General features: G+C 40.6%; 1 protein-coding gene across 1 annotated transcript; it reads left to right on the top strand.

The window, feature by feature from the left end:
• Positions 1-4217: 4217 nt before the first annotated feature.
• Positions 4218-16424, top strand: CDO1 (cysteine dioxygenase type 1). Its single transcript, XM_003259857.4, has 5 exons — positions 4218-4946; positions 7969-8046; positions 9902-10056; positions 14635-14804; positions 15698-16424. Exons 1-5 carry the CDS (start codon positions 4777-4779, stop codon positions 15725-15727), a joined length of 603 nt encoding a protein of 200 aa, XP_003259905.1. The 5' UTR covers positions 4218-4776; the 3' UTR covers positions 15728-16424.
• The last annotated feature ends 10245 nt before the right edge of the window (positions 16425-26669 follow it).

Here is a 26669-nt window from a genome sequence, read left to right as displayed (position 1 = left end):
CATTGTTGGGAAGAATTCAGATGCCCTTTGCAAAGAACCTGAAAAAAGTCTTTCCTGGATTTGAAATCACAACCCTAGGATCCTTAAAGAGGAATGAGGAACTAGATGAATTACTTTAGCCAATATGCTTTTACTAACTTCATTTATGCATGCACTTAAGAAATATTTCTATTTGTGCCTAACCTGCACAAAATACTGTGTGCTAGGCACCGATGGTGATATAAAAATAAAATATAAGAGGAGCCTGTCTTAAAGGTTCTCACTGTCAAAGTGATCCACGTAAGTAATTGCAATACATGCTGAGAAATGGTAAGTGCCTTAAGAAAGATAGTGATTGTTCCGTTGTTCAGGAGGAGGAGAGATGGCTCATTTGACAGGAAAGTAAAAGCTGGATCTTAAAATAAGATTGGGACATGTTGAAATGACTGGCTAGGATTTAAGCAGAAGGAAAAGCTTGAGCAAAAGAATGGATTTGGTAAGCACATTCAATTTGGCTGAAAGATAATATTCATAAAGAAAAATAATAAAAGGCAAAATATCAAGAAACGTAGTTTACAGCCAAAATATGAAAAAAAAAATTAATGCCAGGCTGATAAGACCTATTGTATAGGAAAGTTAGAGTTATTGGAAGAATGTGACCAGGAAACAACATCATCAGTTCTGTGCTTTAGGCTAATTAATCAAGCGATTGTGAATAAAGGATACATATGGGAGAAAGCTGGAACCAAGGAATCCAGTTCAGAGTCCAGTGCCATAATCCAGCCAAAATCGAATAGAGGTTTGAATAGTGGAATAGCAGTAAGAATACAAAGTAGAGAAAATGATAAGAAGATACAAAACTTGGCAATTGGTTGAATGGGCTCTGGATAATGATGCAAGGAAGGAGTAGGCAGCATTGGATGAGGTTTTTGAGCTTGGGTGCCTCACTGCAGAAATAGAACCTTTAGGAGCTTGGAAGAGCATTCTTGAGAGGAGTTTCACACATACTGCATCTGAGGTGCCAAAAGGTGTTGGAGATTGCAGTCTGCATGTAAAACAGGGAATATGGGAGGCATCCACACACAGATGATCAATGAAATCCTGAGTGTGGGGGGAGGAAGTTGAGAGAAGAAACAATAAAAATGTGTCAATATCACTACATTAAGAAAGTTCCTTGAGGTTTTTGAAGGTCAAGAGGGGGAGTCAGATGGACATAAAGATGGCAACAATAGACACTGGGGACAACTAGAGGGAGGATGGAAGAGAGCAAGGGTTGAAACTGTTGGATACTATGCTCAGTACCTAGGCGAAAATAACATTTTTACCAGAAACCTCAGCATCACACAATATAACCAGGTAACCTGCACATGTAACCCCTGAATCTTAAAAGTTGAAAAGAGGGTAGGCACAGTAGTAGCTCACGCCTATAATCTCAACACTTCAGGAGGCTGAGGTAGGAAGATCACTTAAGCTAAATAGTTCAAGCCCAGCCTGTGCAATATAACAAGACCACATCTCTACAAAACAATTAAAAATTAGCCAAGTGTGGTGGTGCACACCTGTAGTCCCTGCCACTCAGGAGGCGTAGGCAGTAGGCTTGCCTGAGCTCAGGTATTGAAAGCTGCAGTGAGCCAATGGCTCCACTGCACTCCAGCCTCAGTGACACAGCAAGACCTTTGTCCTAATAAACAAACAAAAGACAAGTCACAGACTGGGAGAAAATATATACAAATCACACATCTGACTTGTTTCTAGATTATATAATAAACTCTTAAAACTCAACAATAAGAAAAGATAATTAAGTTTTTAAAAGGACAAAATACTTGGATATTTCACCAAAAATTATTTACAAACAACTAATCACATAAAAATAAGCTCAACATCATTAGTCATTGTGAGAGACAGGACCAGTTGGATTTCCTAGGCCGACTAAGAATTCCTAAGCCTAGCTGGGAAAGGTGACTGCAACTACCTTTAAACACGGGGCTTGTAATTCAGCTCACACCCAATCAATTAGGTAGTAAAGAGGGCTCACTGAAATACAAATTAGGCTAAAGCAGGAGGTAAAGAAAGAGTCAAATCATATATCGCCTGACAGCATGGGGGAGGGACAATGATCGGGATATAAACCCAGGCATTAAAGCAGGGAGTGGCAACTCTCTTTGGGTGCCCTCCCATTGTATGGGAGATGTGTTTTCACTCTATTAAATCTAGCACCTGCACACTCTTCTGGTCTGTGTTTGTTATGGCTCGAGCTGAGCTTTCGCTCGCTTTTCACCAGTGCTGTTTGCCACTGTCACCGACCTACCACTGACTTCCACCCCTCCAGATCCGGCAGGGTGTCCGCTGCTTTTCGGATCCAGAGAGGCGCCCATTGCTGCTCCCGATTGGGCTAAAGGCTCGCCATTGTTCCTGCATGGCTAAGTGCCCGGGTTCGTCCTAGAACACTAGTAGCTGGGTTCCACGGTTTTCTTCTGTGACCCACGGCTTTTAATAGAGCTATAACCCTCACCGCATGGCCCAAGGTTCCATTCCTTGGAATCCATGAGGCCCCCCCAGTTCAGAGAACAAAAGGCTTGCTGCCGTCCTGGGAGCGGTGACCACCATCTTGGGAGCTCTAAGAACAAAGACCTGCCCGTAATAATTAGAGATATAGAAAATGAACAACACAATGCAATATCAGCACACCTCTATTTGGCCACAATCGATAAAACTGACAATACCTGGTGAGGATGCGGGGCAACTAGAACTCATACATTGCTGTTGAGAATGCGAAATGGCACAGACCCTTTGCAAATTAGTCAATTTCTTGCAAAGTTAAACATGCACTGACTAAATGGTCCAGCAATCTCACTCCTAGGTATTTACTCAGGTGAAATGAAAATTTGTATTCACCTGAAAAAACATTTTTTGAATAAATTAATGAATGAATAATAAACGAGTGGAGCTATCATAATGTAAGATGACTAGATAATATCTAAAATTGCTGAAACAAAAAAATATAAGCCTATTTTTGGAAAAACGAAGTAACTACCACAAGGAATAGTTAGAAGAGTTAAGAGACTGACTCTTTAAGCACAGGACAGATGGTCGGGAATGGTTAAAAGGGTCTGCTGCTTTTCATTGACCTTCCAGTACTATTGATTTTTTTTTTAACTATGTGAATATATTGCTTTCATAAAAATGTAAAAAGAGAAAGAGGAGTCAGAGAAAGAAAATGAATTGTCAGAAAAATTTGAAGTTTTATCAACTGAAATGCAGAAAAGATAAATTGTGCTTGCATTTTATTTTTGTTGTTCATTCCAAATATTTATGGATTAGACTAGCTGAAATGAAGTAATTAAGAGACTCAATAGAAAACATTGCCAAGAATAAAAAATAATTTGAGTAAACAACGAAAAGTTTACAGGTTACTCTGTCACAAAATACTTTGTTGATTCACTACCCCACAGCAACACACATCACCAAGGCTGGCTTCCGGAATGCTTTCTACCTGTAGCCGTTTTTGAACAATAGGTGATTGAGCTTTTAACAACACTGTTAGAATATAATGTAGTAGCGAGTTTTACCAGAGATGTTTAAGACTACCTGGCACAAGTCAATTTCATTGTATACATGTATATACACGAGGGAGGGCGATCTTAGTCTAGAAAAAAACAGGTCTTCAGAAGTCTAGAACTTTAATAACCTTAAATCCAAATTATTCCCTAGGCCCATCTATAATGAGAAGGAAGAAATCTACACTTGCATTTCTTCCATCTTTGACATCTTTCTCATTTAAATCCTACTCTTCTTGATTTGTGTTGTTACCAACGTACTAGGTGCTATGCATGACGTAGAAACGTGTTTCCTTACATGTATGTACCAGCAGGCTCCTTCAAAAAATATGTGTGTGTATACTTAAATATATATATTATATAATATATAAAATATATTATATATAATATTTATATATAATATTTATAATATATATATTTATATAATATATAATATAAAGTCTTGGACTTATTTTCACCTAGCCTGGGGCATATCGTGGATAGTTTCAATCGACAAAACAGACACTCTCTGGCCTAGGAGTGGAATCCATCCTCAATCTTCGCAGGCTCCTCACAATTCTATATTTGGAAGAAGTGTCCCTCTCCTTCCCTTTTCTTTTCCTTCTTCACTCAGCGTCAGCCCCCGCAGCCATCTCCTCCGACCCTTTTTGTCTACGTCCCAGCGTCGCGAACCACAGCGGCGGAGGTGGAGTGGGGAGAGGCGTTAGGCCGGGCGGCTAAAACGCGCCGTTAAAGTGGGGGAGAGATTGCGCGGAGCCCACGCGAGCCCTGGGACGCCGGAGACAACGAGGCTCTTGGGAAGGCGCGGAGCCCCGGGGAGCAGGGGATGTGCGCGTGGGCCGTTCCCGCAGGGTCTCCCCGCCTCCGCCACCTTTCTTTGGTGGCTCTCCGCCTCGTCCACCCTCCGAGGGCCGTTGGTACATTCCTAGTGACTCCAAGCGCTTAAAAGGGGCCCGGGAGGGTGAACCCCACAGATCTGAACCTGATTTGTGTGCGCGCCGCGTCTCCAACGAGCCCGGATCCACTGCGCTGCCAGGGGCGTGGGGGTGGGTCTCTTGCTGTCTCTGCGACGACATCCTTACGTTTTGGCATTCGAATGCTGGGTTTGTGCGTGTGCGTCTGCTTAGCGGTCTAGCGGTCTAGCGGGCTGTTAGGCTCCCTCGCCCCCAGCTCCTTGGCTCGCTCAGCTCCTCCACCGCAGCCCAGCAGTGAGACGCGCGCGCCGCCAGCTCCGCACGAGATGGAGCAGACCGAAGTGCTGAAGCCACGGACCCTGGCGGATCTGATCCGCATCCTGCACCAGCTCTTCGCTGGCGATGAGGTCAGTGTAGAGGAGGTGCAGGCCATCATGGAAGCCTACGAGAGCGACCCCACCGAGTGGGCAATGTACGCCAAGTTCGACCAGTACAGGTGAGCGCGGTGCAGCTTCAATGCCAGGCGGCGCCCACTCCCCCAGTCTGAGGAGGAATGGACGTGGGGGTCGCAGCCCAAGGTGACTGGTTCGGGAAGCTCGGGCCGCGCAGCGTCCGCCGCTCGCCCACTCGCTGGCGAGCCGCGGGGCTGGCACGACTCGCTTGGGGCTCCGCGGCCACAACGCAGGCGGAAGGTGGATCCTACTGGCCTTGCTGGCCTCCGGCCGGGGACGGCGGGCAGGCGCCGGGAAGGGAGGCCACCGCGCGTCTGCGAGATTTTCTGTTCTCTTCTCTCCCGCAAACTCCTCTGCTTCTAAATCACCAGTCCTCCTGCCCCTGGCCTCGGGAGCAGTGCCCACACTCCGAAGCCATCGTTAACCCCGGGCGCGGAGATGGGGAGAGACCGCAGTCAGGTTCGGGCCCGCCTGGCACCTTAAGGAGCCGTCTGGCCGGACTAGCAGCGGGTGCTCCCAGGAGAGCACTACATCAGCCATCGGGAGAAGTGGGTGATGTTGAAGAAGACAAGTCACCCGCGTCAGTTCTCCATCACTGCGCCTTTGGTCGCCTGCAACCGGGCACCTTATAGCAGGCATTTTTACTCATGTGAAATAGCGTCTTGTGGCCGTCAGCTGCCACTACGCATTTTCTGCTGTTCCCTTTCCCAAACCAATTCAACTAACTTCCCCGACTGCGGGGTTATTCAAATCCACTGCCAGGTTTCGCAAATTAAATATTCGACCGTCTTTTTTTTCAGCCCCCAAATGATCTGATTTCTCTTATCCTTGATTCTGAGGATCTGTAATGTAAATTAAAGACCCCTACTTCCCAGATGTACTTGAGTGAGGTGCCCTGGTAAGCTGGCTTTTTTGCAGCCCCGGCTTGGTGATTAAGCTGAATCTCTCTACCAGTCCTCCGGGGCCAGAGGTAAAATTTAATCACCCCGAAGTGTGAGAGCTTCTACTTTTTCTGAGCAGCCAGTGCGTCAGTCTTTATGGTTTTTTGGGTTTAGGGTTAGGAGAAAGGGGTAAGTGAAAGAAAAGAATAAGGAAAGAGTAAGTTTGTTTTTCTTGGGAGCAGGTTCTTTTAGTCACTCTTTAACATGTAGGATGTTTGGTAAAGTTTTGTTGGCATGGGCGGTTTCAACTGTATTTTAGGATTTGAAATAGAAAAAGTGAAGACCACTAAGGATCCCATTTTTCATACACGAGTGACTTGAGGAAATTCCTTTGGCTCCTGTCAGCTTAGTTCATGGTAGAGCCCTTCTGTAGCCGTGAAAGCTACCAGAGAGTCTAGCTTTTAAATTTTCTTGCATTTGCTTCAGGTAATTGAAGACTTGCTATGGAACAGGTACTGTTCCAGACACTTGACACATATGAGGAATGGTAGGCAATGAAGGTGAGGAATGGTAGGCAATGAAGGTGAGGAATGGTAGGCAATGAAGAGGTTGAATGACTTGCACTAGGTCTTCTATGGAGTAGCGGCTCCAGGCTCCGGGGTTAGCATTGTTGTTCCAGAGCCTACACTCTAAACCACCATTAAACCAGGATAGGTTGTAACAGTTTTTAATCTTTAATCTTTAAAACAAGTGTATTTTCAAGGACCTTGAATTAGTCTTGATTGACAAACTAAGCCTTTTGAAGTGCAACCAGTTGGGTTGATTGGTCTCTTCACAGATATCTGAGGTACAGCTCATTAACATAATGGATGTAGTCCTGAGGGGGCAGTTGGGGGAAGACAGGAGATGGGAGAGAATTCAATTCTACAGTATTTTTTTGCATTAAATAGGTGCCTAGCACTGTGAAGGATTCTGTTCTCTGACTTTGGGAGGGCCAGTGCAGAAGAATCAAGACAAAATATGCTCCAGTGTGGGCCAGGCTGTGAATTCTTTGAAAGAAGCTGCAGAGAAGCAAGCAAGATTATCCTAAGACTTCTGGAGGAAGAATTAGGATACTTCTGCAGGAACTCAGTTTACTGTGAATTGAAGGTTGTGTGCACAGCTTCTTGTTACGTCATAAAGGCTACAAAGTAGGGAAAACAGAGGCTAAAAAGCACTTACTAAGTAGCTCCCTCAAGGATCATGCTCTTCAGGCACCTCGGGGTGGGGAGGAATGGGACAGGATGGAAGGGGCATGCTGGACAAGAGTTAACTGATGACCAAGGGAAAAAAAAAAACTCCCGAAAAATGGAGTAAAGACCCCTTTTCTTTAACATGACTGTCTAAATGAATGTCATAATTATGAAACTTTGCTAACTAGATGCTGACCACAGTACACCTTGGACCAATAGAAACTTTGACGTTGGTTTTGCTTTCTTCATGGTCATGGTCGTGGTTTGCAGTTTGTTGGTGGTGGTGGCAGTGGTGGTGGTTGGTTGTGGTGTGTGTGTCTGTGTGTATGTGTTTGCCAGTTACTGGTTACTCCTAATTGTAAGAGGTTTAGAGGGTTCTTTAATTCAGTAATGTAGTCTTCTTTGTTCTGGTACTTAGATCAACCCCCACGGTATTTGTGGAAGACTTTTCATTATAAGGGCTTTTGAATGTGGTTTGTGTCTAGGCTTTAGTAAAACTAAGAATTCTAGAACAGCTATTTAATGAAACCTTGTTTCTCAAGTCCTGATTTAGCTACAGGCAGAAAAAAGAAAGAAAAAAAAAAAAGATAGCAACATTCTTGCCTGAACCAGTAATGCACTTCGGAATACTTTCTCTGAGAAACTTACTCCATCAGTTTGAGGCTGTCACGTTGAGAAACATGCAATTTCGCTTTTTTTTCCTGTTATTTTTCCCGTGCCATTAATTAAAACTGAGCAGCTACCTCTGTAAATGCAGCAGTTCAAAATGAACTGAGAAAAAGGATTTTTCATTTGCGTTGGATTTCTAATTAGAAAACTGCATTCAAAGTTGCTTAGAGGTGGAAATGTTAACATTTGTGAATAAATGGTACTTGGTGACACACTTATTTTTAACAGTGCTTGTTTCAGCAACCAAATTGAAACTTCTGAATATATTGGTTTTTTTTTTTTAGGTATACCCGAAATCTTGTGGATCAAGGAAATGGAAAATTTAATCTGATGATTCTCTGTTGGGGTGAAGGACATGGCAGGTAAAATAACCATTCACAGATATTTATTAGAGCAAGTTTTCTAGCATATGAAAAATATAGTACCAGGCTAGCCACAGGTCTTACAAGTAGTAACAAATCTCTTTTTTTTTTTTTTTTTTTTGAGACGGCGGTTTGCTCTTGTTGCCCAGGCTGGAGTGCAATGGCATGATCTCAGCTCACTGCAACCTCCGCCTCCCGGGTTCAAGTGTTTCTCCTGCCTTAGCCTCCTGAGTAGCTGGGATTACAGCCATGCACCACCATGCCTGGCTAATTTTGTATTTTTAGTAGAAATGGGGTTTCACCATGTTGCTTAGGCTGGTCTCGAACTCCTGACCTCAGGTGATCCACTCACCTCGGCATCCTAAAGTGCTGAGATTACAGGTATGAGCCACCACTCCCAGCCCTCATTTTCTAATTACTTGTTCACAATGTTCCCTAAACCCAACAAAAATTATCAATGGAATTAGCACAAGGCATTCAGGCATACACCACATATATTAAAACCAGCCCCCAAAATGAATAGTAAATCAAAGGAGGTAAGTAACCCCCTTAAGTTAACCATACTCTGTTTTCCGTGCAGTTAACTTTTATGTGAAATTGTGTTTACACTTGACATTTGTGGTGTTTGAGGTGTGTAAACAATCGTGGGACCAAAGACCAAAGGATGGAGATTTGAAGCTAGAAAAGCATTGCAAATTCAGAAAATGTCTTTCTACTTCAAGTTCATTCTTTAGTTTCTTTACTGAAAAGGCAACTTATACTGATTCTTTGAAACTTAGCTCCTTAATTTGTCTTTAGTTTCATGTTTGACAGTCTTATTATCAACTAAGTATTACTATCTTTTGAAACATATCTTTCTCAGTCTATTGAGAATGGTAAAAGCAATAGTTTAGATCCATTTTTATGAAAGGAAGCATGAATTTGTAAGTGTTTAGAAAGTTAGGTCTGTAGAGTGCATTTATTTGCTCATATGGAATGAAGTGTTTCCATTCATTCTCTCAATATTTTTGAAAGCACATTATGTCCGGAGTGGGACTAGGCTCTGTGGATTTAGGAAACAAATTCTTTTTATGGTACATATATAGATTAATACAATTCAATATATGAAATGAATACCCAAAATGTATATAGATACATATATTTTAATTAACCCTGTAACCAAGACTGCTTCATATACTTAAATACTATTTACTCTGAGATTGCATAAATAAATCCTTTGTTTCCTCAAATCCAATTAACTTTTTCCCACCAATGTTGGAAGGTAATCACAGGTAGAGCACTCTAAATTGACACAATGTTAACATTTTATATACAGTGTAACTTTAGGATGGTAATACACATATAGATACCTTCTCTCCCACAGCTCCCCAAAGGAAGGAGAAAAGACGAAAGCCTTGGGGAAAAAACAGTAAATGTTAAGTGGATCTTCTCAGTGTGGTACAATTACTGTGGATGATTGTCTTAATCCTTTCTAAAATTTCTCTAATGTGCTTTCATAATCAAATTCTAGCCCAGTTTAAGTGAGTTATATGTATTTGGGGGAAGATAAAATGTTACTGGTTTTGTGTTTCTGTTATCAAAGTAGTATAACAAAGTTAAAAAAACTGTTCTTTAGTAGGGGTATGCATCAAAATTGTACCTTTTATATGAATTGATATAGATGACATATTATTACTTTACCCTGAACATTGTTGAACTGTAAATTGATAACATTTTAAAAATTCAGCTGAAATGGATTTTGGCTGGGGAGATGGCTTATTGACAGTGTGCAGATGTCAGTTCTGGGAAGACTGTTACTGCAGGTCTGGATACTAGACCATCCACTGAGTTCGGTTGTCATTTTGTGTGCATATAGCAGTATTCATGACCATACCAACTCCCACTGCTTTCTGAAGATGCTACAGGGAAATCTAAAGGAGACATTATTTGCCTGGCCTGACAAAAAATCCAATGAGATGGTCAAGAAGTCTGAAAGAGTCTTGAGGGAAAACCAGTGTGCCTACATCAATGGTAACATCTTACTCGTTTTCTAAGGGCAAGCGGGAAGAACCATGACCTTTCGTCTGAAATATTGACACTTTTTATGCAGTAGAACCTGGATCATGAGTCATGATTTAAAATACTTGGGAAATGACTTAAACATAGCAGGTTTTGTTTTTTAAGCCTTTGCATCTTGGTTGGAATCACTTATTGAAAACATATGCATGCAGATAGTATCCACTGAAAAGTCATTTACTTGCCAAGACTTAAGACAGTTAAAATAAAATATGAATTTACTTCAGTGGAGTCTTTCAACAAAAGAGATCAAGTTGGAAACATTAGCCTTGTGTTAGAACAAAATGTTCCGTAACTAATTAAGAATGCTAGCTAGTGTCTGTTTTTCTAAAATACATATAGCATAGCTAAAAAGTATCCTCCAGGGAAATTTTACAAAGCACATTATTGGCCAGTGATTTATACATATCTTACCAAGAATTCATTATCTTTTCTAAATGGGATATGGGATAGCCAGATACTTTTCAAGAGAGGCAGTGATTAACTTCCATATTCCTAAAAGGAATAGTAACTTTCCAAAAAGCTCACTAAAATGTACATGAGACAGATAGTTTTTTATTCCCATTTACATAGGAGGTTGCCAACACATAGGAAGATTAAACAATTTGTCCAAGGTCACTCAGCTTTTAAGTGGCAGCCAGAATTTGAACCTAAGCAATTTGATTCAAAAACCTATGCTCTTCATCAGCATGTACCCCACATATATAAAGTATTGTAGAGCTTTGGAGGATTTTTTTTTGGCAAAGCAAGTTTTTCTTCTTCATAATCTTACTGGCCTCGATATTTGGCCTATATGCAAGTCACTTGCAAAGATCAGATGGTATGGGAAGTTGTCCCTCATTCACATAACAGAAGGATGTTAGTTTCCTATGTGGCAGGAAGCTCTGAATCATTTACCCAAATAATGTGAGGGTTGCTATCTGTAAGGCACACCAGATTTCCAGGAAAATTCTGTTGTCTATACATTCACACTAAAGCCACACACCTTTCAGAATAATTACTTTCAGCTGGAGTCAGAGTGCTTGTGAAAATAGATCAGATCTTTAAGAATAGGTAAGCTTTTTCAAGGGTCTTCAATGCAAAAGCCTATAGAATCCCAACAGATAAGGAAGTGGTATACATCAGGGATAAAGCTGTGGTGAGGCCTGGTATGAACTGGAGTATACAAGCCTCATATTAAGGTGACAGCAGTGGCCATCCAGCTCCAGTGAGATCAACCTGGTTTCTTTTTCCATAGAAGTTGGAAATTCTGGGTTTTATGTGAAATTTTGCCAATTAGTAAAATATTGGGTGGGGTATGTTAATTATTTCTGTAGACTAATTACCCAAATAACTTAAAAGCCACAAATTTTCAACTTCTGATTCTTACAGATGCAGGAGTAGGGGTGGAGATGGATAGTGATCAGGGGGAAGGATGTTGCAAGTACAAGGAAGAGCACAAGTGAAGGTACAATTGTAAAAAATGGAAACTCTTCAAGCATTGGGGGAAGGAAAGAAAGAAGAATGAGTTTGGTCAGTGGATTAGCAGGAGAGTAAAGTGAGCTCAGGGTATGGGCCTGCAAGACCAGCTAAATGTAAGGACTTTCTTTGGTCAGCAGAGTTGTAATTGGGAATATCTTGATCGATATGGTAGCAGCATGCAATATAGGGTGGAGGAGAAGGGAGGACTGGGACAAGGAGACCAAGTTGCCTATTGTAATGAGCAAAAGGTCGACAGGGCCTGACCTAACTGTCCTTCATAAATATCCCCAAGAAAAGTCCAGTATTATTGTGACAGAGGGTACACCATGACCATAAAGGAAAAAGAAGCAAATATCAAAATATAATAATAATGCCTGGATTATTAATAGGAGCTTCTCTAAAGGATGGGTGACTTGTTTTTGCAGGGTCTTTGCTTGCAGATTGTCAGCATGCATTAGATGATGCATGGACCTGCAGTGTTGAACATTTGTTCAAAACTGTGCTTTAGCTAGTATATTATGAACGGAACAAGCTACAGGATCAAAGAATTTGCAGATCTGAGAATTAGGCACCAGTTTTAGAAATAAGGAAAATGAAAGATCCTAGAAAATGTGACTTGTTCAAAGATAGCTTCACTAATTACCTAGAAGTAGAACTCAAGTCTTCTGGTTCTATGCTTCATTCTTCTTTATGATGTGCACTCATGGAGCTAGATCATAAAGAAGAAAGCACAAAGCCACATGGGGTGCCTACATTAGTTACGCTAAATTCATTACTTGATTAATGCCTGAAACTTTCTTGTAACTGTGTAAGTTTATTAACATTGTTTAATTGAGTATTTCATCTTGTTTTTTTGTTGTGTGTGTGTGTATGTGTGTATGTGTGTTTTTTTTTTTAATCTTCTTGAAGATCTCTCTCCCAGGGCCTTTTGACTGCTTCAGCACAGATTCGTTGATCTCTAGGCCAGGGGTGAGCTGTGATCCTGAGATTCCTTACAATGTAAGGCTTACATTCTCTCAAGCTTTTCCTTTGCTATTTCCTGTGGCTGGATCCCCTCTTTACTGATCTCATGATTTTTTTTCATTCTTGGCTGATGCCCTTGTTTTGGTGGAGCATATGCTCCAATGGCTCCACAAGAAAGGATTCATGGAAGGTAAATTTTTGAGACCCTATATATTTAAAAATCTCTATATTCAACTCTTACAACTTGATTGATAATTTAGCTAGGTTATGGATTATCAGCTGATAAACATCTTCCCTCAGAACCATGAGGGTAATTCCTTTGTCTTTTAGTTTCTAGTGTTCTTATCAAAAGCCTAGGGCTGGCCAGGTCACCACCTGTAATGCCAGCACTTTGGGAGGCTAAGATGGAAGAATTGCTTGAGCCCAGGAGTTCAAGAACAGCCTGGACAACATGTTGAAACCCCATCTCCACCAAAGACACAAAAATTAGCTGGGCATGGTGGCAGGTGCCTGTAGTCCCAGGTACTTGGGAAGCTGAGTGGGAGGATCACTTGAGCCCGGGAGGTGGAGGCTGCAATGCGCCAAGATCCCACTGCTATACTTCAGCCTGGACAGCAGAATGAGACCCTGTTTTTTTTGTTTTTTTTTTTAAAAAAAAGAAACCTGGTCCTATTCTGATTTTTGAATCTTTCTATTTTCTTTCTCGAAACTTTTGGGATCTTCTTTTTTGGTGCCTTCTCTCTATCCTCAGTGTTCTGAAATTTCACAGTGATATATCTTGTTTGATGACTCATTCTTTGTGCTGGGTACTCAGTGGGTTTTTAAATCTGGGAATTCGTGTCCTTCAACTCAGGAAAACATTAACAGGTTATTTCTTTGAATTTTTTTTTAAATTCTGTTTCTGAAACTCCTATTTAGATATTAAACCTCTTGAACTGTTTCCTCTTTTTTTTCTCTTTCTTTTCTATTTTCCGTCTTTGTCCTTTTGTTCTTTGAGTCTTCCTCAGCATTTCCTGCCAATCCTTTTCTGGTTTCTGTTTCTTCAACCTCTTTTTGTTTTATGGTCCCTTTTATAGTATTTTCTCTTATTTCTGGACAAACATTAATGGTAGGTTTTCGAACACTTCCCCTGAGTAGTCTCTGTTGCAGCTTGCTTTTTTGTTTGCTCTGACCTCTGTCTTTCATACTAGAGGCCTTGCTCAAATGTCTGATGACCTTGGCAATGTGCTAATATTTAAAAACCAAGAACAAAAAATTTAACTGGTAACCTTGAACATGAGTGGCGCTTGTCAACTGGATTTCACTTTTTGATAGTCCGGCAGAGCCTTTTTCTTCAGGAACTTCCAGCGACAGTATCTTTAAAGCTTTTTTCTTGAGCCAATCGGATTCTCTGAGAAGCTGCTTCCTGTCTTCTGCCTGGAAAGAAAAATCTTGTCTGGCAGCATTCTCGCACCTAGGTGATGACTAAAGCAGGGATTTTTACCATTCAGTAAGGAAACTTTTGTTTAATTCACCTGTTTTTCACCTGATTTCCATCAGTCCCAAGTTGATCTCTTACACTCTTTCTAGAGACTAAACCTTAGTCTGCTGCTGAAAAGAAAGAAGAGAGAGAATTGGTAAAAGGGTTTTGAGACTCTACTTCTTAAACAGGCTTTAAACCAGTTCTTATATTTAGAGCCCTGTCTTTACCCTCATTTCCAGAAGTACCTGGTGCTGTCAATTCCTGTGCTATTTGGAGTTTCAAGATATAAATCAGATTATTTCTTGGTTTTCCCCATGGATAGCTTAGGATTTAGCTTTCTCTGCTCTGTAAAGCTATCCGTCTTACTTTCTAAGCTTCCAAATTTTTGTTAGTGTTTTCTCTTTCCCTATTTTGTCTTTGTATATTGATGTCTTTTTTATTTTTTTACTGCCATTGGAGAGGGTTTTCAGGAAGGAGCAGAGGCTAATGCATGTGTGTCACTTACTATCTTTAACTGCAAGTTCAATTCTAATTAATATCTATTCCGTTTGCATCACAATTGATTCATGATCTCAGATGACTCACAGAGATTTTACCTACAGCTGTTGTCTAGGTTTATCTATTTTTCCCTTTCGGATATTGTTTAGATTCCATTGGCTTACATCGAGTAGAGAACATCAGCCATACGGAACCTGCCGTGAGCCTTCACTTGTACAGTCCACCTTTTGATACGTGCCATGCCTTTGATCAAAGAACAGGACATAAAAACAAAGTCACAATGACATTCCATAGTAAATTTGGAATCAGAACTCCAAATGTGAGTATAATTTTTTCTAGGTTTAAATGCTGTGTAGGTTGGCACTGTTACACTGCATGTATGCAAAGAATGAGATGAGTCTTAATTCATGGATAAGGCCCAATATATCTTGATTGTTTTATTTAACTTTAGAGACTATCTTTTCAATTTATTTTTAAAAACTTATTATGTTAGATCCAAAGATTATTTGAGAAACTTCAAAATGTATGCTTGGTTGTAAAGAAAATGTTTTCATTTACTTGGGAAATAAGAGTGAAAACTATTATTTGATATAACTGTTACTGCCATGACTTACTATTCATAGGTCTAATTTGCTGGGCCAACAGGAAAAAGTTGCATAGTTAAAGTTTGTAAAGGTTATTCTGGTGATATAACTAAAGAAAATTGTCTGTTTCGTTTGCCAAGGTTGCTTATTCTTAGAGTCGTTATGCCATGTATACCACAAATAAGAATAGACTATACTAACATGTTCCTCCTTGAGAAACAAGCATTTCCTACTAAAAATAAAAAGGCAACCAACGCTAATACAGCAGGGCAGTCTTCTACCTCTGAAATAAGTTTGTCATTTAGAGGAATAGTCTTTATTTAATTATCAGAATATCCAGAAATAGACAATGTGTGAAATTGGAGACCAAAACAATCTTTATGAGTCTTAATGAAAGCACAGCCTCTGAGGGAAGCCAGGGCAGAATTTTCTCATTATCGCCCCACTTCGTCTTTATCATCCACATTCCAAACCCTAAGAGATATTTTTATTGCAGGAAAAACAACAAGGCTCCCTTGCCCTTGCTGAGTTTTCATACACTGCTACAAAAGCAGAAGTGTTTAGAATGAGTTAAAATGTCTTTTGTAAAGATTCTTATACAGCTTTCTTTTTTTTCCCTTTTTTACAGGCAACTTCGGGCTCGCTGGAGAACAACTAAGGAGCACCAAACCCTCTGAGGTTTTACTTTAAGGCTCGCTGTATGTTTGCCTTGGACAAAAAGGCTACCTACCACGTGCTATCCAGTAATATACTTAAATAAGCCAATACTTAGATCTACTGTAAGGCAGATGCTAATTATAAGGCATTAAGTAAGCAAATAGTGCCCTCGGCTACTGCAGAAGAAAAGTCCCTCTGAGGAAAAGAAAGTCTTGTGATTTTTAAAGGCAAGTTGTCAAGTGCTCTCATAGTTCTATCTTCTAATTCCATTAAATCCATACTAGGAGCGTCAGTGAGGGTTTTCATAGCTTTTGGAAATACTTTGGTCTCTGAACTGTAATTAGCAAGAAGTAAAAACAGAAACATCAAACATCGTATGTTTGCTTTGTTACCTGGAGGACTAAATGTAGATGTCTTTAGTATACTTTGTATGTTCTTAATATTGGAAGATAATTTTGTGAATCTGTAGATTTTATTTTTTCAGTCTTACCTTACAAATTTCTTTTCTATGAATAATAGAGGAACTTACGGCACTCTGCCGTTTGGTAATGAAAGGAAGTGCAGAGGATTTAGAAAAGTACATGCTCGCCAGACCACAACAGACCAAAACATAAACTCATGTCTGCATCCCATGGTCATAGTCAAAGATTTTGTATTGCTAAAATTGCCAAATAATTTTAATAAAGTGGATTTGAACATAATTTGAAGTTGTGTTTCTGATTAACATGATACAAACTTCACATAAATCAGTTTCTTAGATCTAGATATACAAAAGCACCATGACAATTTTTTTTTTTTTTTTTTTTTGAGACGGAGTCTCGCTCTTTCACCTAGGCCAGAGTGCAGTGGCGCTATCTCGGCTCACTGCAAGCTCCGCCTCCCGGGTTCACGCCATTCTCCTCCCTCAGCCTCCCGAGTAGCTGGGACTACAGGCACCTGCCACCGCTCCCAGCTAATTTTTTGTATTTTTAGTAGAGACGGGGTTTCACCGTGTTAGCCAGGATGGTCTCGATCTCCTGACCTCGTGATCCGCCCGCCTCGGCCTCCCAAAGTGCTGGGATTACAGGCGTGAGCCACTGCACCCAGCCGAGAAATGCTTTTATGATGTAAGAATATGAGAGAGCCAAAAAACATTCAAAAACAACTTAACCTTTTTGGACTTAATTAATATCTTCACTAATTGGTCAGAGACACCAACCTGAGAGCCTCTGGCTGTAGTGTGGCTCGGATATGGTGAGTTTTGCCTGAAAATTGTGTGTCTATATCTGTATGTGTTTAAATGTGGATTGGTTTTCAACATTTAAAAACTGGAGATTTCATAGAAGTTGAGGGATTCTAGCCGCTCAAAATTTGAATTATCTAGAACACGTGGTCTGCACTGCGTTTTTATTGGTATTAGTCGGCTAGGCTAGGGTTTGCCTCTTAAATGGGCCGGCCCTCCAATCTGCTGCAGTCCCAAACTCACCTGTTTCCATTATTTGTTACCTGTAAAGCCTGCATATGCATTCGAGTTTGCGCTTCCTGCTCTAAGCACCTTTTTAAGGAATATCTATCATAATCTTAGAGCTTATTAATTCTGGGAATTTAGTTAGCAAAGTCCTTTAAAAATAGTTTCTCATAGCTCATTGGTTATATTGTTTATATATCTCATATTAGTATTTACGTGTTAGCTTCCTCTGTCATCCTTTGGAAAGATATTAACACTTATTGAATGCTTACTGTGTATTAGGTATTGTTATAAGTTGTTTGAGCCTACTAATAATTCTGAAAAGTAACCTTAATGAATTGGTATATTTCTGCTGCTGTATGTAGCACATTATCACAAACTTAGAGGGTTAAAGCAATGCAGATGTATTATTCTATAGCCCTGCAGGTCAGAAGTCTGTTTCACAGCACTAGAATCAGTATTGTAAGGGCTACACTCTTTCTGTAGGCTGCACAGTATCTGTTTTCTTGCTTTGTGGGTTTCTTTTTCCCTCAGCTCCTAAAGACTGTCCAGTATCCCTTGACTTGAACATCCTTCCTGCATCTTCAAAGCCAGCAATGGCGGATTTAGTCCTTCTTCTACATCTCATTTACTTCCTTTTTCTACTTCGAGGAACTAGACAATGTCTCCATCTCAACATTGTGTCCTTGGTCACATCTGAGAAGTTGTTTTGTTTTTGGCCACATGAAATAACATTTCTAGGTTCTGAGTATTAGATATGAGTGCCTTTGGAAGGCCTTTCTCCTGATCACAGAGTTACATCCCATTACAATATCAACTCAGAAGTCCAAAACCCTTATCCATATATCATTATCTAAATTAGGTATGAGAGAGGCTCTTTTTACCATCCATCCTAGGACACAGTTCCTGTCTATATATACACATTCAGCATGTTTGAGAAACTCGCCAAAAGGTATCTAGCCAAAATATTACAGAGCTAGGATTGAAGCCAGGATTTGATCTCAAGCAATCATCCTCTAAAACTCATTCTCTTTATATTTAGGCCTTCCAAGATAAAAGAAGGCTGGGCCACTTCTCATTTTTTTTGTATCCCATAATAACAAAAAGCAAAATTATGGTATAATTACATGTTTTATACATATACGTAAGTGCTCAATAAATAGCACCGTTAACACACATAAATGATATAATACCCTATGTATGACAGTGATGGTCAAATGTAAATGTGAAGAACTTTGTGCATGTGAGGCTCAATCTAGATGGCCTCACCACCCTCCCTGCCTCTGTGATTGGCCTGCTCCCTCCAGCCTATAAGAACATTTATGCAGGAGCCAACTTACTGCTTCTCCCAGAGCTTACTGTTTGCTTGGGTCACTGGGATGTTTGCACATAAGCAAGGCAGTGATGGCATCAAGGGCTCAAGAGGACTTTGTAGGAGTGAGAAGGAATATTGAGGGCTGGAATCATACTGTTTGCTAAAATGTAGGTGGGAGGTAAAAGGGAGTGGAGCCCTGAGGGTAGAAGAGGAGTAGCCCTAAAGTGAGGAGACAGGTGGCCAATCACCCCGTAGTACTCAGTGCCTCCAATCTTACCTGCAGCAGGAGTTTGGCACTGTGGCTCCCTCTGCCTAGAATGTCCTTTCCCAGCTCTTTATGTGGCTGGCTCATTCTTGCCCATCAGGTTTCAGTTCAGATGCCATCTTCCCAGAGAGGAATTTCCCAGTCGCACTATCTAACAGTGAAATCTCTAAGCACTCTCTGAAGCACTTACGGTTATCTGAAAGTGTCATTTCTTTTTTCTCTCCTTTATTGTCTAAATCCTAGTAATAGGATGCAAGCCCCCTTAAGAGGAGAGACATTGTGTTATTTACTACTTTAGATCCTGAGTGTTTGGACTATACCTGACACATAGTAAGTGTTCAATATTTATGAAATGAATGAAAAAATCCTCAATCTCCTTACATGATAATCTTGTACTAACACACATGGATGCTTTGGTGTTTTCTGTGTGCCACCAAATCAAATGTGCCATGTTATTTTTATTAAGGATGGAAATTCTAAGGATCATTTTCTTAAGCCACAGACTTCTTTTGTAAAGCCGATTCAGAAACTTATCTTGGCGTGGATTCATGAATCATGTACTCACACAATCTTTTTGATGAACAAGGCGTTTTTACATCTGTTCCAAGGAAGGGGACAGAATTAATTACCCTATTTAACAATGGTACTTAGCCTTTTTAAAAATTATTATTATGGACCACTTTGAAAATCTCTGAATGCTAAAGAACTTATCTCCCAAAAGGGGACACGCAACAAATTTGCATGCAATTTCAGAAAAGATTCATGGACTCTCTGAAGGCCTCTAGGGCCCCTCTTGAAAAAGCTCTGCCATATATGAGCCAAGGTTTGTGGGAAATGGTGGCTATTTGAATTCATTTTCTGAGATTAAGCTGGGCAACTAGTTAACCTTTTAAAGGTTACAATGAGTTATCTAAGGTTTCTAGGAAACACCAGGCATGAGCTACGTTGTCCAAGGCACGTCAGCACATTTCACAAGATCTGTTCTTTTTTTTCTAAAGACATGAAGGACGTTTCAAACTTTCACAACTTTATTTATCCAGCTGATAGATATTTTCTTTAGAAAACAAAAGTGTGTGGGAGAATGGCATAAGCCAGACAAAGAACAAATATTTTATGATTCCATTTGTACAAGGTACCTAGAATAGGCAAATTCATCAGAAGTAGAACAGAGGTTACCAAGGGCCTGGAGGGAGGGAGAATGGGGAGTTATTGTTTAATGGCTAAAGAGTTTTCGGTGGAAATACTAAAAATTTGGTGGGTATAGATAGTGGTGATGGGTACACAGCACTCTGAATCTATTTAATGCCACTGAATTGCACATTTACAAATGATTAAAATAACTATATTTTCCCATGATAAAAAATTATTTCTGTAAAAAGTATATGTGGGAAAAAAGTGTGTTCATGTGTGTGTGTTTTGGTATAGGTAAGACACACTGATCATAGCAAAGTCTAAAATGCTAAAATGTGAGAAACCATTTTATGAAAAACATAATGTGAGAAGTCTCCTTCCTAACCCCAAGCACTTCATTTCGCTCCCTAAAAGTAGCGAATATTATCACTTTCTTGTGTTTCCTCATTTATTTTTTCCCATTTTTTATACACCAGGTAGCTTTCTGAAGTCAATGTTGAGAACTTATAAGGAGATCTTTCCATATCAGGATACCAACAGCTTCTTTATTCTTTTGTATTGATGGCTGTATGCTAGCCCACTGGATGAATGTACCATAGTTCCATTAACTAGCCCTCTCCTGATGGACTTTTCAGTAATTTCCAGCCTTTTATAGTTACAAGCAATTCTGCAATGAATAACCGTGTGCATAATGTCATTTCACAAATGTCAGTTGACATATTTCTTTATTGCAAAACAAGCAAGATAACAGGGCCCAGGAAATGAGGTAACAGCAGAAAGTCACAGCCAACTGCCCTGCTTGAAGACTTCCCTTTAGTGCACAGTCTGCAGCTCCATGTCTTAGCTCTTCAATTCAGCCATTTCCATTCTGTTCACTGGCTTACTGTATTCACGTGAAGCTCCAAAGCTATCAGAAGTTTGACACTCATAGACAGAGTATATACCACAACCAAGAAAGCTCTAGGGCCCCTGTTAGTAAGAAAAGTCAAGATCTAGTCATGGTCAATTTAGTATTCAGCCCCACTATAGGAGAGTTGAGGCATTCCTGATGTTTGTTTTTGTTTTTTATCATTGAGCTTTCTATGCAGTTGAAGGAGATGTAATAGCTTTCTGGGCTGTTTGAAAATATGCCTCACCTGTTGCTTACTGAGGGGCGTTTGGTGAATTTTTTGAATAATTCACACAGAGACATCAACTGTGAGAGACTGACTCTCCCTCAGTAATCTGAGGGACATTCTTCTATGAGCTCAAGGAAGTGGTTATCTACTTAAAATATCTGTATCTAAATATCCACATACTAGAGTACTATGTGTAATGTTTGCCTAAAAGCATCACCAGACCAGTTCCTTGCTCATGAGGGATAGATATATTACAGAACTAGAAAGCAAATTAATGCAAATAAAGATTGATTAGCCTTCGATGCCAAGATCCCTGCTAGGCATGTCCTAGAGTAAAGAAAAAGTGTCATTACAACAGTAGATGACTGCAAGGCACCTTGCAGTGAAAGCTGTATGATTATAATTAGTGAAACAAGTGTTTTGATAAGTGAAAGCAGAGGAGCTAACCAATGGATCTGAGCAACGTTGTGCTGGTATAGACTCATACGGCCCAATTAGAGCTGATATTCGGGAATTTTGCAAGCAAATTGGTAGGTTGAAATTGACTATAATGATAGAATTTCTACTGCGGAAATTAGTCAACGCTACAAATTAGGGTATTTTTATTCCCTCAGAGAAGCTTTTGTTAAACATGTGCCAGCACATTCTTATAGCTAAGGTTATTCAACCAATTCAGAGTAAAAACAAGAATTGCTTGAGCAACTTATATATACATTTTTAGGTTGGGCGAGGCGGCTTACGTCTGTAATACCAGCACTTCGGGAGGCCAAGGTGGGTGGATCACCTGAGTTCAGGAGTTCGAGAGCAGACCAGCCTCGAGATGGCGAAACCCCGTCGCTACTAAAAATACAAAAATTAGCCGAGTGTGGTGGCATACGCCTGTAATCTCAGTTACTCAGGAGGCTGAGGCAGGAGAATCACTTGAACCCAGGAGACAAAGGTTGCACTGAGCCCAGATTGTGCCTGACACTGCACTCCAGCCTGGGCAACAGAGTGAGACTCCAACTCAAAAAAAAAAAAATATATATATATATATATATACTTTTTTATGCTTTCATTTGTACTGGACTTCTAAATTTTAAAATATCTTTTGCATATATATTTGTTATTGTCACTTCAGAGAAATAGATCTTTTAAGGAAAGATCTATTTCTTAAGTAGATATTATTTCTCCCTGCTCCATTTCAGCAATGAGAACACTCAGCCACACATACATGAAATGTTTTGCCCAAGGACACACAGCTTCATAATGGAAAAAACAAAATAGACATCAATTCTGCCCAGGACATTGGACCTTTGACAAAAAAGAAAAACCATTAAGCAGGGACAGGAAGTAAACAATGTGGCCAACGCAATTGTGATTATGATTTTCCTGTTTGATATCTGTCGACTGGTTTCTGACTTCACAGTTTACAAAATGTATTTGTAAGATACTCAGGCCCAATGGAATAGATAGTATTCTTTTTCCTGAATAGATCCAACTAATGATTGCGTCATAGCAGAGGCTGAGACTGGGCTTTGCTTATGCCTACTTATTTGACAGGGCATAGGTGATCAACTTTGGGGACCATGTTCTGGCTATATTCCATGGCACCAGAGCAGTATTCCAGGTTGTTTCGTTAGGGCTTGCTCAGTTGCAAGTGACAAAATGTGACCCAAACTGACCTGAACAAAGCAAGCTCATGTTACCGTAAAGTCCAAGCATAAGTAATCAGGCAAGCATGTGCCAAGGAGTTCAAAGAGCTTATTAGGACTCTTTCATGCTCTCCATATTTCCTGATCCTAAAGTCTACCTGTGTGTGTTAAGATGACTCCCCAAACCTGCAGGTTTATGACTGAAACTCTCTATTTCAATTTTGGCAAGATAAGGGGTCATTTATTCAGAATCTTTCCATAGGTGTTGAAAGGAATTTAGCTTTATGGGTGCTGAGTGCATCAATGACTATCCCCGACCCATTCACTATGGCCAACAGGGTGTGATCTCTGGCCTGGCCAGAGTCCAATGTTGGCCTCTGGAGTCGAAGATGGGACCAATTCCAGCAAATCATATTTGTTAAAAGTATGAATAAAAGGATAAAATGAAGAATTATAGCAACCAAATGGCCATCACCTTTTTACCCTTGATAGCACTATTTTTTTTTTTTTTTTTTTTGAGACAGGCTCTCACTCTTTCTCACTCTTTTGCCCAGGCTGGATTGCAGTGACAGGATCACAGCTCACTGAAGCCTCACCCTCCCAGGCTCAAGCAATCCTCCTGCTTCAGCTTCCAGAGTAGCTGGGATCACATGCCACCAGGCCCGGCTATTTTTTTTTTTTTTAAAGGTCATGTCTCACCATGTTGCCCAGGCTTGTTTTGAACTCCTGGGCACAAGCCATCCTCCTGCCTGGGCCTCCCAAAGTACTGGGATTGTAGGCATGAACCAACGCACCTGGCCATATAACACTACTTTTAAAACTGCAAGACTAGGTTGTGTCTTTCTCTTCTTTTACTGATGAAACTTATAAAAACATTCTCATCGCTCCAAAGATAAAGCACTTTACAGATAGACTCATGAGTGAACTCAAGGGAAAGCTCCAAAGTCTCGACATCCTCCATCAATCCCAAACCATGTCAAAACTCTTCCATCAGAATTACTGCTCTGTGTAACAGGAGACAGGTGGGATTTTTTCAATGTCCTGAAATCTAGCTAAGGCCCGAGGCCAAACCCAAAAGATATCAAGTACCCTCACATTACAAAGAAAACTGACAAAAGTCAGTAAGAGCTTAGGGTCAGGCATTTTCCCTTGAGGAATTACTAGGTGTTGGTGGAGCCTGCTCTCCCAGCAGCACCCCTACACCTTCACCATCTTTGCATTGCCATGGTGAGTTAATGAAATACCTCTCTTAATGTTTATTTCTAAGCCTGTATGCATTGAGTCTGTTACAATCATATTCTAGCTTCTGCTGTGATTTCACCCCACATAGCTCTAGCCCTGACCCTCAATCTACTTCCCCCTTCTCCTGCCCAATAGAGTCAGGTTTGCACTTAGATCTTAGCACCCCTCAATCCCTCACAAACACACACAGCTTCCCCACCCCGTACTCTGGACAAATAGCACTTTGCTACCTCACTGGTTCTGCTCTGCCTCCTCCTTCTGTCTAAAATGCACTCTGTCCCAGTTCCCTGCCCTCTGGGTACATAGCAGCTCCATTCCAAGGCCCAGCTCAAATATCAATTATTTCAGAAGTTGCCCCAGTGGGAGGCAATCTCTCTACCTTTGGGCTCCCATAGAATTTTATTTTCACTTTCTTATAGCACTTGCCACATTCTGCTCTGTTACAGGAATTAGTTTGTGTTTGCTCTGGTATGAGTTAAGAAGTTCCTGAGGTACCAATTCTTGCATTGAGTTGTAGCAGGACAATTTTTAAAATTAATTTCATTTTTTAAAAAATTAACGAGTAATAATCGTACATACTCTTAAGGTACGTGGTAATATTTTGATACATATCATGTATAGTGATCAGATCAAGGGAATTAGCATATCCATCATCTCAAACATCATTTCTTGTGTTGGGAACATCAATATCCTCTTTCTAGTTATTTGAAACTATATATTATTTTAAATATAATCATCCTACAGTGTTGTAGAACACTAGAACTTATCCCTCCTACTTCGCTTTTATTTTGTATCCTGCTTTTTGAAAATAATTAATTAATTTATTTATTTTTGAGACAAGGTCCTGCTCTGTCACTCAGGCTGGCATGCAGTGGTGCAATCACAGCTCACTATAGCCTCAAACTCCTGGGATCAAGTGATCTTCCCACCTTAGCCTCCCAAGTAGCTGGGGCTACAGGTGCGTACCACTGTACCTGGCTATTTTTTCTTTTTTAATTTTTTTGTAGTGATGGAGGTCTTGCTATGTTCCCATGCTGGTCTTAAACTCCTGGGCTCCAACAATCCTCCTGCCTCAGCTCCCCAGAGTGCTGCGATTACAGGTGTGAGCCATCACACTTGGCCTTACCTAAGGTATTTTTAAAAGTCAAAAACCAAGTAACAGCAGTTACGGGGGCTGGTACGCAGCTGACACATTCTGTTAAGTGCTAGCCTATCCTGCTTTGGTGTGGAGGCCACTGTTGGTGGGGACAGAGTATGCCATTGTCAAGTGTAAGAAACCACTAGGGGAGTTCCTAAAAATGCAGTTTCCTGGACTCACCTCCAGAGAGTCCAAGTCTGTGGGTCTAGGGTGAAGACCAGAAATACACACTTTTAACAATGGTCCCCAGAAATCTGGGGGATTCTGATGCTGAAGGTATACAGAGAACACTTGAAGAAATATCATGCTCATTACTATTATTGGGAGTTTATTCTACTATAATTCATATGCCTAAATTATTTCTTAGTGACTTTTTGGAGTTTTAGTCTATTTCTCCTTTGCCTTTGTTTCCTAGCCTGCGCCAAACCTCTACAAGGAGAGAAAGAACACTCAGCCAAGAGTCCTGAACTCTAACCTTGCTCTGTCATTAACTTGTACTGGACTATTGGGCTTCTAGCTTCTTTGGGCCTCAGTTTCCTTATCATTCAATTAAAGGATTAAAAACAAAAACTGAACTCCCTAGAACCCTAGGATTCCCTAGATTTGCCCCAGACCCAAACATTAAGTGAGGGGTGAAGGACAGACTAAGTGGTCTTGGATTAGGGCCTCCCAACTCTCTAACTCCTCTAGCAACCAAACCAGCCAGGCTTTGAAATTTTACTGTACACCTTGGGATTTCACTAATGGTTTTGCCTGCCTAATTACTTCTTTTTTTAATCGACAGGATTTAAAGAGATTTTAAAGAATCCCTTTGATCTCTGCTGTCTCTAATTTCAGAAACTCTGGCGCATGTCTTTTTTGTGGGATTTTTCCACTCCACCATTCACTTAACCTGTGGTAGCCAATTTTATTAGTCTGGGGAGGAAAGATTCCCTTCTGGGAAGCATGTTGTATTAAAAGCCAGGAGTGTGAGTGGGTAACATGGGCAGTGTGACAATCAGTGCTACTGGGGAATCCACTCAAGAATCATTTAAGCCTAATTGCCAGAGAAGGACAGTGCTCCATCTGTTTTTTTCTCAGTCTCTACCACAGTAACCACTTCCCCACCATTTCACTCCCGTTAACAGTGATGTTCCTGATAAATAACTTCATAGTTGTGGTGTGGACAGAGAAAACAGACTGTTCAGAGAACACAGAGAGTATTTAAAAGGTAGATTTCTACTCTGAGAGGCAACACAACATCTTAGGACAAGATAATCCCTCTAAGTTATTTCTCTCTGTTCAAGAACAATGTGTTATCACCCTAGCAGGAAACCCCTTGGGCTGGGCAGCCACAATCAGCAAATAAGGGAGAGAGACATCCTCCCAGATTGGGCAGTGGTGGCTATGTGCAGGCACAGTAGTCACTTGTTAACAGGAAAGGGTGAGGCACCTGCTTCTTGGTGGGAACAGACAAAGTTCTTCCTTTTGCCAGAGGTTGAGGTACTGAAAGGATTCATGATTCCCATTAATTTAAGAATCAGGGGACACCCTTTCATGTGTATAAATAAGGAAAGTGCAGTACAAAGAAACACCTGCTATCTCTGGACATGTTGGAAGACACAAATGGTACCTGCCCTAGATTGCCAGCATCATCATGTGCTGGGAAGCACT

The sequence above is a fragment of the Nomascus leucogenys genome, chromosome 2 (genome assembly GCF_006542625.1).
Source record: "Nomascus leucogenys isolate Asia chromosome 2, Asia_NLE_v1, whole genome shotgun sequence".
In the NCBI taxonomy this organism is placed as follows: domain Eukaryota; kingdom Metazoa; phylum Chordata; class Mammalia; order Primates; family Hylobatidae; genus Nomascus; species Nomascus leucogenys.
The sequence above is the reverse complement of the archived record's forward strand: the minus strand, read 5'-3'. Positions and strand labels throughout refer to the sequence as shown.